Source organism: Galeopterus variegatus, unplaced genomic scaffold (genome assembly GCF_000696425.1).
Source record: "Galeopterus variegatus unplaced genomic scaffold, G_variegatus-3.0.2 Scaffold3971, whole genome shotgun sequence".
Lineage (NCBI taxonomy): Eukaryota > Metazoa > Chordata > Mammalia > Dermoptera > Cynocephalidae > Galeopterus > Galeopterus variegatus.
In genome coordinates, this window is record NW_007730082.1 from 61,284 (window position 1) to 75,432 (window position 14,149).

Here is a 14,149-nt window from a genome sequence, read left to right on the forward strand (position 1 = left end):
ATGGCAGAGCTGTTTTAAATCAGAGGCACTTAAGATGTTTCTTCAGAGGAATGGCTGAAAGATGGCCTGGTATTTCTGGCAGAGCCACAAAAGATGCATATCTCACCATGCCCTATTTCACGCCTGCATGCATGGAAGCTGTAACAGCAAGAGCAGGCTACCAGGTATGGGGGAGGAGTGAACAAGCTGAATCACCTGAAAAAAGTCCCTGAGTTAACGATAAAGGTTTTAGATATTAGAGACTTTGAAATTTATTTATTTATTTCCTATTCAGGTTTTGGACCCAAATATGGACCTTCGAACAGTGAAACACTTCATATGGAAGAGTGGTGGTGACCTCACCCTCCATTACCGTCAGAAGTCCACGTGAAGGGTGGGGTGACACTCCTGGGTATTCATTTACTACCTTCCTTTATGGCCCCAAGAGTAGTCCTAGGAAGCCCACTGAGCCCCAACGAGAGCAAGACTTCTAATGGCAGATTTGGTATGGACCGAGATTATCTTTCAATTGAAGTGACTAATCGAGATGTAATATAGAAACCAGTTTCCATGTGTAGATTAAGCTGTCCCCAGGGAAGCAGAGTGCCAGAGCAGCAGAGCCCCAAGCAGACTATGTCTTGCAAGATGTACAGAGAACTGACAATAGGCCAGTGCAGACTTTGCTTCCTCCTTTTGTTTCAAAGGACTTTATCTTTGTCTATTAGCACTTGTTAGAGACATCAGTTGGGCCACATCTGTCACTGTGTTCGACTTCAAACCCACATGCTGTGTGGCTTTTCTAAGAGAGTACATTCCATTCATGCAGTACCTATGAAGGCTTTTTCCAAGTTTGTCATAAAAAAAAAAAAATCAAATTGTTTTAACCACTTGAGTTATTTTTAATGGGAATTTGCTGTTGCACAACTTGAGAGTCAGCCCATTTCATAATAAATGATTAATGTTGGGCTTGTTTTTAATATTGCATCTCAGATGTGTTCTTGTTGGAAGATCTGCTGAAATTCCAGGTGCTGGATCAGAGCACTTGGACTGCCGGGCCAGAGTTTGCACAGCCCGTGCCCAGCGATGCTGCACCCCTATAATGCCCTGGCTGTGCGGCAGCTCCAGGGAGGTGTGGCTATTTCACTCCTTCCTCCACTATGTCCAGTTTTATTTACAGGCAAAACCAGCAAAGTCCACAGTTTCCTGCTCTGGGTGAGCAGCATGACACCACCAAAACTTAAGACCATGATGAAATTTTAATTTCATGAAATGCTACCTAAAATTTATGGTGTCAGAATAAAGGGATATATCATGGTGAGTTAATTTGATATTCATATCCTGGAAGTATACATATTTGTTTTTCCAAAGTTTTATATGCAGGTTTTTGTTGTACCTGTATCCAGATCTTCTTTTCACTGTTCTTTCTAACAATCTAAAGCTTTCTTAGAATCATTTGGATCTTGTACAAAATATAACTTATTCTCAACTTTTGGCAGAAAATACTTCAGATTCTCCCCAAGGTCATTTTTATTCAGAACAGATCAGTGGTCCACCCCCATAAAACTACATTGACAAGCCTCCTGTATGAAGCCAGAAGCACAAGTGCCTTCAGAGGGCAGTTTATTCCAGTCCAGTTGCCTCCCCAGCTTGTGTGTGGCCTGTCCCCACAACAGCAGGGACTGGGGAGGGGAGTGGGAGTTTTTTCTTTTCTACATCTTCACAGGTTCAGCTGGGGGCAGTTGATGGGCCTAGGTCCATTCCTTACTATTTGAGATATTCTGATCTGCACGACTGCAGACAGGGTTCCCTCACTACTAGTCAACTTCCTTTGGAAAGTGGACAGGTCATTGCCTCCTGCACTTTGAAGAAGTGAGCAAAGACTTGTTCACATTTCCAATGAGATGAAATGGTCTTTCTCCCTTTCTCAGAGAGCAACCGGCTTTTTTTTTTTAAAAGTCCTTTCTATCTATGTTGGATACAACAGTGTGCCTTTGGTGCACATTTTTTAGTAATAATTGTGAATTAATGGCAAAAAAAAAAAAAAGAAAAAACACTTATTTATCAGCCCTCAGTTGTATTTGCACGAGGGGCCTTTGAGCTAAAGGAATGAGTTTTGCTGGGTCATTTCACCCTTTGTGCTGAGCCTTGGGTGGCTGCGTTCCCTCTGTCATAGATCTGACCCCCAGCATGGTTGTACTTTTTTCGCCCTCCAGTCAAATCAGTAAGTTTCCAGAAAACTTGACCGTCTGCAATGCCCAAAGGGTAAAAATCTGTATTTCACAGTTGTATAGAATAAAACCTTTAGTTAAAATATTTTAAAGTGTAGTACACATTTTTTCACTTGTCATTTTCCTTCATAGCAGATTACAGAGAAAGAAACCTGTGGTTTCATGTTCACCCTGGAAATAATTAACATTGATACCCACTTTATTCCCCAGTTTATGGGGAAGGGGGAAGTAAAAGTGAGGAAGGGAGGAGCCAGAACATTTGAGTAAGGGCAACTTTGGACCAGACTGCCAGGCTAGAGTTAAGGGAAGCCCATCCCACAGCAGTCTTCTGGCAATTCTGTTCCACTTCCTGCATTCCTGCAGACTTCACACTGGGCTCCCAGACAATCCAGGACACAGTGTCTCACTGTAAGACTTATCAGCTCCTCTGAAAAGCTGGACAAGGGCTTGCTTTCAGTATAGTAACAGTGCTTGAAACTTCATGTTAGCTGATTTGGGTCCTCCCTCCATATAGTTAGTTGGTCTGTGCCCCCCAGAGCAGACAGTCATTATGCAGGCCTCATGGAACTTGAGTTCCCTGTATGTACATAGATGTTAACAAATCATGCTATAAAGGTGAGACTTTCAACTGGGCAGAGGCCAGAAGACAAGGCCAGAGGTAACTTTCATCATAATTAGCAAGGAGTGTGGGAACGTGAGGAACTCCAAAGCAGCAGAGAATTTCAGTTAGAGAACCCTCTCCTCTAGAAACTGAGCATAGCAGAGCACCCAATCTAGCCTGAGCCTCCAAAGGCACTTGGCGGGGGTGGGGGGTGGAGGGAACAGCTTTCTCCCATACTTCAGAAAAGAAAAGGGCCCTTACCCACTTTTATCTAGGCTACCCTTTGGGGTGGCAGCTGTGTGTGAAGAGACCTTGTCAGGCTTTAAGAGTTTGCATAGGATGGTGAATTTAAATGTGCAGCTTTTATTCACCACTGGGGCTGGCTGGATGCCTTGTATATAGATGTCATTGGGAGGCTCACAAGACTAGACACTGGGGATACTAGGTCTGTGGTGTGTAGGCCTAGAGGAAGAAGAAACATTGTGATCCAGGCAGAGGTTGGTCTCCACCAAAGGGCCTAGAATTTCAAACTCCCTTCTCTGCAGATGTGGGCAGGTACACTGCTTCTCTCGTACAACCCTGAGTGGCATGTCAGCCAGCCTGAGCCAACTGTGGCAGTGTAGTACAGAGACGAGGGCACATGACTAAGCAGTCAGTGACTGGGACTTGGAGGGGGTTCCCGGGGCTTGGGGGTTCCCTCCAGTACAGATGGGTCTGGCTGAGCTGTGCAGGAAGAATCAAGGCAAGCCCTAACAAAGCAATCAGGCCAACACCAACCAACCCCTTCCTCTCTTGCCTCATCTTCACACTGGATCATGACTGGACCCTCCTGCCTCCTGGGCAACCCCAGTGGAGCAGCCACTGGACCTGAGAGTACACAGCCAAAAGATGCCCTCCCACAAGGCCCATGGCTGCCTCTCCCTAACCAATGAGGCTTCATGCCCCACCCAAGCAGCAAAGAATCCTCCTCTCCTACCCCCAGTTCCTGCAAAACATACTTTATCTGGGGTGCTGCTCCCAGCCCTCTGCCACCCCCAAAAGGACTTGTTTGAAATCCCCAAAGCCAGGGCCATCAGGCAGGATAAATGCTGGAAGGTCATCTGGAGATCAGGAGTAGGGTCTGAGTAGAAACAAAAGCCCCCTGCCAGCAGAAATCCCTGCACACCACTTGAAGCTGCATCCTAAGAAGCTGAACAGGACTGGGATTAGGCACGGAGCTGGGCTGCCTGCCCACAGGTAGGCCTCATGAAATGTCATCAGGAGCCTTGTTACAGCCCAGGGTGTTATTCTGGTATAGACATCTGGGCCTGGCTGGCCAGCGCCTCAGCCTCTGCCCCCAAGTCTGGGCTCTCTGTGCTTGCGGGCTCCTCCTCAGCCTGGGCTTCAAGCAGCTCAGCAGACAGCCCATCTTCTGGTGAGGCTGCAGAGGTGAGGCTGTCGGGAAGAGTCAGCTGAGGCAGGTGGTCCAGCTGGGCTTGTGCACCTGGGCTGTCCAGGAAGGAGACTTCAAACTCTGACCCAGACCATGTGGCCTCACCTGAAACAGAGGGTGGGGCTGAGGAGGCCTGCAGAACCTAGGGCCCTGGTGCTGTGGCTAATAACCCACTGATCCCCCCACTGCCACCACAGGCTTTGAGGGGAATGGGAGATCAAGTGTACAAATGCCTTGATGTGGCTGTATCCAACCGGATGGCAGACATCTAACCCCGCTGAGGAGTTCCGGGCAGCCTTCTCAACAACCTGGGCTCCTTCCTAGAGGGTTTCTGAAGCTGCCGGCCACTCACCACCCCGCTCGTGGGAACTGTTGCTGGAGCAGACATCCTCTGGTCCTGAGGGTGAGACAGCTGTGGAGGTCAGCGCTGTGGAAGAGGGTAGGCTGGACCAAACACTGGCATTACTGCTGTCCAAGAGGGAAAGGCCCGACACGTCCAGGAAGCCTGGGGGAGGGGGGCGCAGTTCTGTACCAATGCAAAACCCTGACCTCTAGAAAGCCAGTACCCTGGGCTCACCCTGCCCTGTTCCTAGGGGCATTTGGCCAAATTTGTGAGACTGCAATCTCAGCCCCTGGTGACTCCCCCACCCAACCCCAAAAAGGTTTCCCACTGTCTGTTTCTGAGGAAAGAAAGGAGCCTGGGGTCAAGCATCATGGGAGTGGCACAGTGGCAGTGAGCCCAGACCCTGCTCTGTCTCCCAGTTTGCTGTGTAACCCTTCAGGCCACCTCTCTTTTCTCTTCAGGACTATAGACTCCCCATCTGTATACTGGATGGGAGATCTGCAACTATCTTAGCATATGAAATATGAGAGCCCTGGGGAAAGTTTTGGCACTGCTGCCAAAGTCCAGCCCTGAGTCTGAGGCCCACTTCAGCACCAGGATTTGCAGGTTCTGTAGTCTCCTCTCCAGGGTATGCCCAGTACCTGGGTCCATGACTCGCTGCACTGGAGGAGGAGGCTGAAGAGGAAACTCCATGGAACACGGAAGTCCCCCAAGGTCTGGAGCACTATGGCTGGGACTCCCGGGCCCAGGAAGCTGTCCCTCCATGGAAGAGCCAGGTGCCTGCAGCAGGGCCTAGGGGAGTCACAGAAGAAGAGGGAATGGGGCAATCAAGACAGTGCCTCGAGGTGAAGGATTTCAGTTCAACCTATCCACCAGACCATCCTTGCCCTGTGAGCACTCTGCCTGAAAGAAGGAAATGGCCTTTGTGATCTGCCCCTTCCTCTACAGGTGATATGAAGTCAGGCCAGAGGGGCCTGGCCTGGCCTCCCCTGCAGTGTCGACACTGAGAGTGAGCACTCTTCCCACTCTGCTGGGGAGCCCCAGGTGTCCACCTGGCTCTGACAAATTCTCTCTGCTGCCTGGGCCCCCATCAGTGACCCACAAGAAGAGAGAACCTTCCAACCATCCCTGCATGCCCCCTGGCACAGACACCAGGCACCAGCCCAGTGCCCAAAGGTTCTCTCAGGCAACCACTCATCAGCCATGAAAGCAGGGCCAGTGCTTCTCTGCAGACTTGGCTAGACAACTATCAACTGGGGCTCTGGAGGCCCAGCCCCTGGCCCAGCTTTACCACAGACTTACTGAGGCAGAGAACAAGATTCTGCCCATCTCTGAGCCTCAGTTTCCCACTCATAAAGTGAAGATGACAACAAGTGTCTTGCCTCCACCTTCACCTCTGGACCCAAGGGGCAGGAGAACCAAAAGTGGGTTTCATTGTCCCAGGAAGAGCCCATCTGTTCCCACTGCGTCCCAGAAGCGGATGGGCTTCCCCAGAAGCACAACGGTCCCGTAGACAGACTTCTAGTAAGGGTTGCTGGAGGCTCCCCAAGAACAGCCTCCAGAGACCTCTCTTCCTGGCTGCCAGGCCCCTAACTCACACGAAGCTCCCCTCTTCCCCTGGCTGGCAGGTGTTCCGCACATACCTCCGTGTACTCACTCTGCCTGGAACCTATCTCTGGGCCAGGAGGGGCAGGAGAGTCCTGGGGGTTGGGTCCAGGTGGGGGGGTACCAAGTAGTGGAGCATCAGGAGATGGGGTACCAGGTGGTGGCACATCAGGTGGTGGAGCACCAGGTGGTGGAGCACCAGGTGGCTTCTTGTGGTGGCTGGAGGGCTGGGTTGGGATCCGGTGTAGATATCCATAGCCAATACCACACCCCAAACTGCCAAAGGCCAGAAACATTCAATCCAGGGGGTTGTCCCACAGCCCTCCCTACCTTACCACCCCCACCCACCATCAGCAACAAGGGGACTAGAAAGGGCACTTCCTGGACCAGTGTTCTGCCTCAGAATCCCTGGGCCCAGGACCCAGCCCTCCATCTCCACCATGGGACTCTGGAGGTCCATGCCCTCTGGTCAGGCCCCACCCACCTACCCCTGCAGCCCTCCAATCCCAGGAAGTACCTGCCCTCTCCACCCCAGGCTGCGTTGGGAGTTACAGTCACCTCCCGGCAAGAGTCAGATTCGGAGTTATAAACCATCAGCTTCAAGGGCTTCCCCTCGTGAGACTCGATGAGCGTAAAGAAGTCCTCAGACTATGAGAAACACACAGCCCCTGAGGCCTGCTCCCAGCACTAGACTGAAGCCTCAACAAAACAAAGCACTTCTCATGGACAGCATCCATCTTTCCACACCCCATCCAGGGGACCCGGGGAGGGACAAACCATGAGTTCCTCACCTCCTGGAGGATCTGGTCTGAGCCAACCACATAGTCTGTGTACGGGCACAGGCCAGCAAGGGCAGCAGGTGAAGATGGTTCCACATCCTGGGGAAAGAATCATAAACTATTGGCCTCACTACTGAGGTGGGGAAAGGGCAAGGGGAGCTGCCTTGCCAGGTAGTGAGTAGAACACCTGTCCTCTGTCTCCAGGCAGGTCCTCAAGCCCAGACTCCTTTACCTCGTACCCCAATTCCCCTACCGCCCCCAGGTCTACGGCCTCCCAGCAGAGGGCAGCATCGTGGCAAGGTGCTGCAGCACTGGGCTCTGGAATCCGAGCCTGGGCTCAACTCCTGGCTCCACCGACTGCTAGCTATGTAACTGAACAAATTACTGAACCTCTCTCAGCCTCAGTTTCTCCACAATTGAAAGTAGGATACATAGTACCTACTCATAGGGTTGCTGAGAAGATTAAAGAAATATATGTAAAGAAACCACACCTCGGTCACAGTAAGTGACCAATTGAATTGTTGCTACTGCTGCAGACAAGTGGCTGAAGATCCTGTGTAGCGGCTGGAGGTGAGGGCAGTGAGCAGATCACTTTCTCCTCTGGAAAGCTCTATCACCCCCAGTCTCCCTGGGAAATGAAAAGGAATTTGCATCATCAGCCCCATTTCACTAATGGGCAAACTGAGGCAGGCTGCAAAGGTTGAGAAACCTGGCCAGGCTCCTTCAAGAAGTCACTGAGCAATAGAGGAAGCTAGACACCAAAGCAGCCAACTTCTAGCTTAGCACACCCTCCTTCCACCAAGCAATAAGACTGAGCATTCGAGAACCTGGACACCATCAATGGGCACAGGTGTCAGGTGTGCAAGTGTGTCTGTAAACAGACACATCTATGACAGCTCAGACACTAATGTTCATTAAGGTATCAATTAATCACATAACAATACACCAGAAAAACCACTATATATATGAGGGGTATTCAAAATGTCCATTGGAAATAAGTATTATGATAAAACTATACGTGGATTTCAAGTTTTTTGCACCAAAATAAACCTGTACTAGCTTGTTATAACATGTCTGAACAGGATCTAGTTTGAGGCACTAAGAAGGATAAGACATCAGTTTGAAAAGACCCTCTATTGGATCAACATGAATTCTAAAATTGAAGCAAGAACAAACATCAAATTTATGGTGAAGCTTGGGTGGAAGAAAGGTGACATTAATGATGCTTTATAAAAAGTTTATGGGAACAATGCCCCAAAGAAATCAGCAGTTTACAAATGGATAACTCATTTTTAAGAGAGAAGATTTTGTTGAAGATGAAGCAGCAGACCATCCACATCAATTTCTGAAGAAAAGTTAATCTTGCTTATGCCCTAATTGAAAAGGACCGATGATTAACAGCAGAAACAACAACCAACACCACAGACATCTTAACTGGTTCAGCTTACACAATTCTGACTAAAAAATTAAAGTTGAGCAAACTTTCTGATCAATGGGTGCCAGAATTGTTGCACTCAGATCAACTGCAGACAAGAGCAGAGCTTTCAATGGAATTTTTAAACAAGTGGAATCAAGATCCTGAAGCGTTTCTTTGAAGAACTGTAATAGAAGATGGATGAAACATGGCTTTACAAGTATGATCCTACAGACAAAGCACAATCAAAGCCGTCACCACCAAGAGATGGAATTGGTCCAGTCAAAGCAAAACTGGATCAGTCAAGAGCAAAGGTCATGGCAACAGGTTTTTGCGATGTTCAAGGAATTTTGCTTGTTGACTTTCTGGAGGGCCAAAGAATGATAACATCTGCTTATAATGAGAGTGTTTTGAGAAATCTTCACCAAAGCTTTAGCAGAAAAACACCGAGGAAAGCTTCACCAGAGAGTCCTTCACCACGACAACACTCCTGCTCATTCCTCTCATCAAACAAGAACAATTTTGCAAAGTTTCGATGGTAAATCATTAGGCATCCACCTTACAGTCCTGATTTGGCTCTTTCTGACTTCTTTTTGTTGTCTAGTCTTAAAAAAATCTTTAAAGTGCATCCATTTTTCTTCAGTTAATAATGTAAAAAAAGACTGCATTGACATGGTTAAATTCCCAGGCTAAATGGCTGGTATCATCACTTATAAAAAGGGTCTTAAACTTGATGAAGCTTATGTTGAGAAATAAAGTTTATATTTTTTATTTTTATCTTTTAATTTCATTTGTCCATGAATTTTTTGAAGTTTGAGAAACTAATTGTAGCAGCAGTGTTCCAGCAGTACCACCATTCCAGTACATGATATCCCCACCTTTTAAAATAAGACCAACGTATAGGAGACAAGAAAGTACCCAAAGTCACCCTGCTTCAATAAGAAGCAGAGTACACTGTTCAGGTAGTAATGAGCTGCCCTCTCTGAGACACTGGAATGAGATCAGATCTGGCTCTGAGTCCTCTCATAAACCCACTAGCTGTTTGCCTCTCCCCAAGCCCCGCGCATACAACCTGGCCATCCCAGGCTCTGGTCTTACCCTTCTCCTGCATGCTCCACCCTACCCAGCCCTGCCCAAGTAAACTGGCTCCACCTCCTCCTGCATGCCCTACCCCACACTCACCAGCACGTGCCACACATGCTCGCTGGCCCTGCGGAAGCTGCAGAAGCGCACGCTGGCACCCAGCAGGCCCTGGCCGCCCCACATGTTGCTGGGCACCACCTCCACCTCGCGCACCTTCATGGTCTTCATATTGAACACCTCCAGCTTCACAGGCTTCTCCACATTGGCCTTCAGCAGTGCCTTCAGCGTATCGTTCTCTTTGTTCTGAGGGGGCAGCAAGGCTGACTCCAAGGCCCCCCCCCACATCTGGCCAGCCCCCTCAGATAAGTCTGGGCCGGAAATGGGGCAAGGGCCTTGGTGGCCAGCAGCCACAGCAGGACCTGGTGTAGGGATGGGCCAGGGATGGGGCAGTGTCTGGGCTCTAGTTCATAGGCCAGGCTTGGACCTGTAGCCACTGAAACCCCCACCCCCCACCAACCCCAAGTACTGCCAAATGGTCCTCCCTCAGCCAGCCAGAAAATACAACAAAGTAAGCAAAAAGCCTCCTGGGTCCAGAGCTCTCCAGTGCTGCCCCACTCTGAACTGCCCCTTGGCCAGGGCCCTCATATCCCAAATGCCCTAGGAGGCAGGCCCCTTAGGCCTTGTTGCCCCCTCCAAGACTCCATCTGTCCCCAGTCCACCCCAGAGAGCTCAGGAGCTGAGTGCTGGGCAGGGTCCCAATCAGCTCTGAGTACACTTGGGAGGAGGAGACAAGGGTGGGCCTCCCCCTCGAAGAAAAGGGGGGCAGGAGCAGTCTGGGCCCCCTGTGGGACAGAGGGACACCCACACACACAAGCAAAGCAGAGGTAGGGTGGGGGAGCCTCACCAGCCGCGAGTGCCCGATGGTGATGATGAAGTCAAAGTAGGGCTCCAGGCCTGCGTGCTGGGCCGGAGAGTTCTCCTGAACCTGTCCCACAGCAGAGGACATAGTCACTGCGCCAACCCTGTGACTCTCCAAGAAGCCCCTGCCGCCAATTTTAGAAACCATCACCATGCCCAGTGTCCCAGCCAGGACACATGCCTGCCATGAACTGTTCTGGGCATTGTCCAGGTTTACTCCATCCCCTCTCACTACCTTCCTGGGCACAAGTTTTCCTCTTAGGAAAATGCCTCTTTCCTGAATATGATCCATAGATGCTTACATAGATGCCTCATAGCCCAGGGCAGCCCTGCGGTCTACCAGGAGGCAGCCCGGAGACACGTTGGCACAGGCCTGTGGGAATGCTGTCCCAGAGTGCTGGGCTGGGACCAGCGGGAAAGCCAGAAGGGTTTACCAGAAAGGTTTGGATGTGGACAAGAAGGGACAGCCACAACGTGTAGTGGAAGTAGACAGGCACCAAGAGAGATGCAATGAGGGCTGTGCCCAGAAAGAGGGAGCAGGAAAAGCAGTCTGTGGCCAAATCTCGGGGAAGGGGGGAGGGCTCAGGCCCTCGGGTGGCAGACCTAGGCTCAGTCCAGCAGGCATTGAGAGCCACCGAGGTGTGCTAGTGGAGAAGAGCTGACTCCAGGGGCAGGACCACTGAGCCAGGGAGCCTGGTGTACAGGCAGTGCCAATGCCGATGGCCTGGCTCTAGACTGAGGAGCCTTTCCAGTGGCTCAGCTGTCCTCAGAGTCTTGCCTCCATGCACATGAAGGACACCTCCTCCAGGAGGCATACCCAGCCCCAGGGTGCTCCCTGCCCCTCCCTGAACTCCCTAGTTCACAGCTGTCTCCAAAAGCACAACAACCAGGCCTTGCAAGCTGTGGCAGAAATCCATCTCAAAGGCCCCATTTACAGAGCCTTTCTGACACAGTGCGGCCTTTGTCCCAGGGTCCTGGCCCCTGAAGGTGGGCCCACATCCTCAGGCTTTTATCTGTGGGCACTTGATGACCTGTTGGTCAGGCCTCAGCCAGGCCCTGCTGAGAGGGCAAGGGTATCCTGTGACCTCAGGTTCTTTATGCCTCCTCAAGGGGAAAGCTCTATGGCCCCTCCAGTCTTAGACTCCCCTAGCCGAAGGAGAGCTCACAGAGAGCCTACGGAGAACAAACTGCTGAGTCTTTGGATCCAGGACACTTTGCCTCTGGAATTAGGACTCTCTCTGGCAGCACTGCCAATCGAGCCCCTGCTCACCACCTCCAGAAGCTGCCATGGCTTTCAATGGGAGTGAGCCCAGCAGCCAACTCTGTTCCCAGACCCTGCTGCAGGGGAGCTCTAAGCCCTTTCCTCTATCCCTTCAGGGGTCTTTGGAAAACCACAGCACAGTTAATCAGGGATAGCTTGGGGAAAGTGCTCCTCCCTGATCACAACCACTTTCAAACCACGGTACCTCCCCTGGGTGAGGCCACAGCTCCTAAAAACATGCTACCCACTACCTTCTTCAGCACTGTGTGGCTGCTGCCGTGCATCGTGAATGAGGTCCAGAGGCTCAGGCCCCCAGTCCCAGCACACCCAGTATCTCTACCTACCCTCTCCTGTGGCCTTGTCCTCTGTCTAACTATTCTCCACTTCCTTCACCCTGGGCCTTCTCATTGCTCACTATGGCTTCGCAGCTGGAATAATCTATGCTGCTGACCACTGCACCCCAACTCCTGCAAAAACCACCACCCCTCCATCCAGTTCTCCCTCAGGGGTACCCATCACACCCCACACCACAGCCCCACAACCTGTGCTGCTTTTCGTAACATTCCCACCCTACTTTCTCCATCAGGGAACCTAATGAAATTAACAATAAGCAGCTTACACTCACTGAGGGCTGGCTGGTTGGGTGCCCGGAGATGGCACCACCTCACCTGCTTTATCATTTAGCCCTTCTACTAACCCCAGTTTACAGATGAGAAAAAATATTCGTAATTCAGTCATCTGACCCCAGGAAATCCAACCCAGAGCCCTCCCGCTAAGCACTACCTCCAACAGCAGTTTTCTGGCATATCCTCACTACTGTAAGCTCACTGAGGGCAGGGATTTCTCCAAAGTGACTGGCACACAGTGGGGACACCAATATTTATAGAAGGCAACACACCTGTTCTTCGTTTCTTAAAATGTAAGTAGGTCATGTCACTCCTCTACTTAAAATCTCCCAAAGGCTCCACATCTCAGAATACAACTGTAAATCTTCAGGACAGCATGCAAGGTCCTACACAGTCTGGTCTCATCCTCTACCGATCTCCTCACACTGGCCATTCCATCCAAGCACCTGATCCTCACCTCCTTGCATTTCCTCACACACACAAGCATACCCACCTCAGGGCCTCTGCACTTGTTGGTCCTTCTGCCTGGAATACTATTCCCCTAAATACCTGTACTGTCCACGTTTTACTTCCTTCTGAGGCATCTGTTCAAATGTTACTTGATCAGAGGTCTTTCCTGAGCACTCTATCCAAAATAGCACACATCCATCAATCTTTGTCCTCTTAACCTGCTTTATTTTTCTCACTAGCTATTATTACCACTGCTATATATTTCTTTACAGTCTCCCTTCTCTCCCTACCAGCATCCAAAGGTAAACTCCATGAGAATAAAAACAATGTCTGTTCTGTTTACTGCGTTATCTCTGGTGCCTAGAAATCTGCCTGCCAGAGTATGTGCTCAAACATATCTGGTTTTGTCACTGACGACCTCTGACCCCTTGACCTCTCAATGTGTCCCCTCTCCATCAGGCCCCTCTTGTCTTCACTCCTACTATCACCCCACCCCCTTCTTGCCAATATCCTGATTCCTCTGCCTTCCATTAAACGTGTTGGAAGACTCTCCTGGCTGAATACATTCCACTGTCCACCTTTTCTGTCCGGTGCCTCACCATGATAAAGCCCATCACCGAGGCACAAATCCTGTCAACTCTGGGTCCTCAAAACCAGCCTGGCTTTTTTGTGAGGCAACCCCTTCTTTAGCTCTCCCACGTGGTAGCCGGTAACGGAGCCTCCCTTCAAAACAGAGACTCAACAGCCGGGCGCCAAACTGACAAGCTTGCCTGTCTACACACATCTCTGCATCTATCTGCTTTTCACAAGAAAGCGGGGGATGGCAGGGGGTGATGGTGGGGATCTTCCCCGCTGCGCTCCGGGGTCAGAACCCTCCTGCCCCTCACCTACATTACAACCCCTCTCTTTGAAGTGCAAATTTCCACCTGGCTGCGGGACCCTCTCCTCACCTTCACAGCCCGACTCTAGGAATCCCACTCGGTCTCTACTTTCCCGAAGTCTGCTCATCCAGGTCTCCTTGTAGCGGCACTTAAAGCCCATTCTCAGCCCCCGCCCCACCCTTTCACCCTGGGGACCCTCCCCTCGCTGCAAGCGCTCTCCCGGCGGCTTCTGCGGCATATTCTCCCGGTCCTCCCGTTGCTCACTTTTCCTCCCCCGCGGCTGACGTCCACTTGGTTACCCCGACCCCTGGACTGTAAGACCCGAGGCGGGGCCCAGCAGGTCCTCGGCGTTGCGGGCCCTCTCCCCAGCCCAGCAGGAGCGCGGCACTCCGCGGGACAGCGCAAGTGTGCGCAAGCGCGCAAGCGCACAAGCGCGGCCGGCTAGAGCCGGGAATTCTTCACCCGGGGACAGCGCCGCTCCGGGCGGCCCGACCAGGAAACGCTCCCGCTTCACACACAACTGACCCTCGGGGCGCGCGCGGGGACCGG

General features: G+C 51.1%; 2 protein-coding genes across 3 annotated transcripts in view; one reads left to right on the forward strand and one right to left on the reverse strand.

The window, feature by feature from the left end:
• WDR48 (WD repeat domain 48) overlaps window positions 1-2,292 on the forward strand; it is a 46,609-nt gene extending 44,317 nt beyond the window's left edge. Inside the window, exon 19 of the mRNA XM_008586388.1 lies at window positions 275-2,292. Within this exon, the coding sequence (XP_008584610.1) occupies window positions 275-370 (96 nt within the window). The 3' untranslated portion in view covers window positions 371-2,292. The remainder of the gene's footprint in view (window positions 1-274) is intronic.
• On the reverse strand, window positions 1,920-10,443 carry GORASP1 (golgi reassembly stacking protein 1, 65kDa). 2 transcript variants are annotated; one of them, XM_008586387.1, is made up of 8 exons: window positions 10,369-10,443; window positions 9,564-9,767; window positions 6,980-7,066; window positions 6,706-6,836; window positions 6,227-6,464; window positions 5,225-5,375; window positions 4,593-4,745; window positions 1,920-4,345 (listed from the first exon to the last, which is right to left on the reverse strand). In XM_008586387.1, the coding sequence occupies exons 2-8, from the start codon at window positions 9,690-9,692 to the stop codon at window positions 4,092-4,094; spliced, it is 1,143 nt and encodes a 380-aa protein (XP_008584609.1). In that variant the 5' UTR covers window positions 9,693-9,767; window positions 10,369-10,443; the 3' UTR covers window positions 1,920-4,091. The 2 variants fall into 2 exon arrangements, with proteins under 2 accessions (XP_008584609.1, XP_008584608.1); XM_008586386.1 differs by lacking the exon at window positions 10,369-10,443 and having other exon boundaries at window positions 9,564-9,830.
• Between the last annotated feature and the right edge of the window lie 3,706 nt (window positions 10,444-14,149).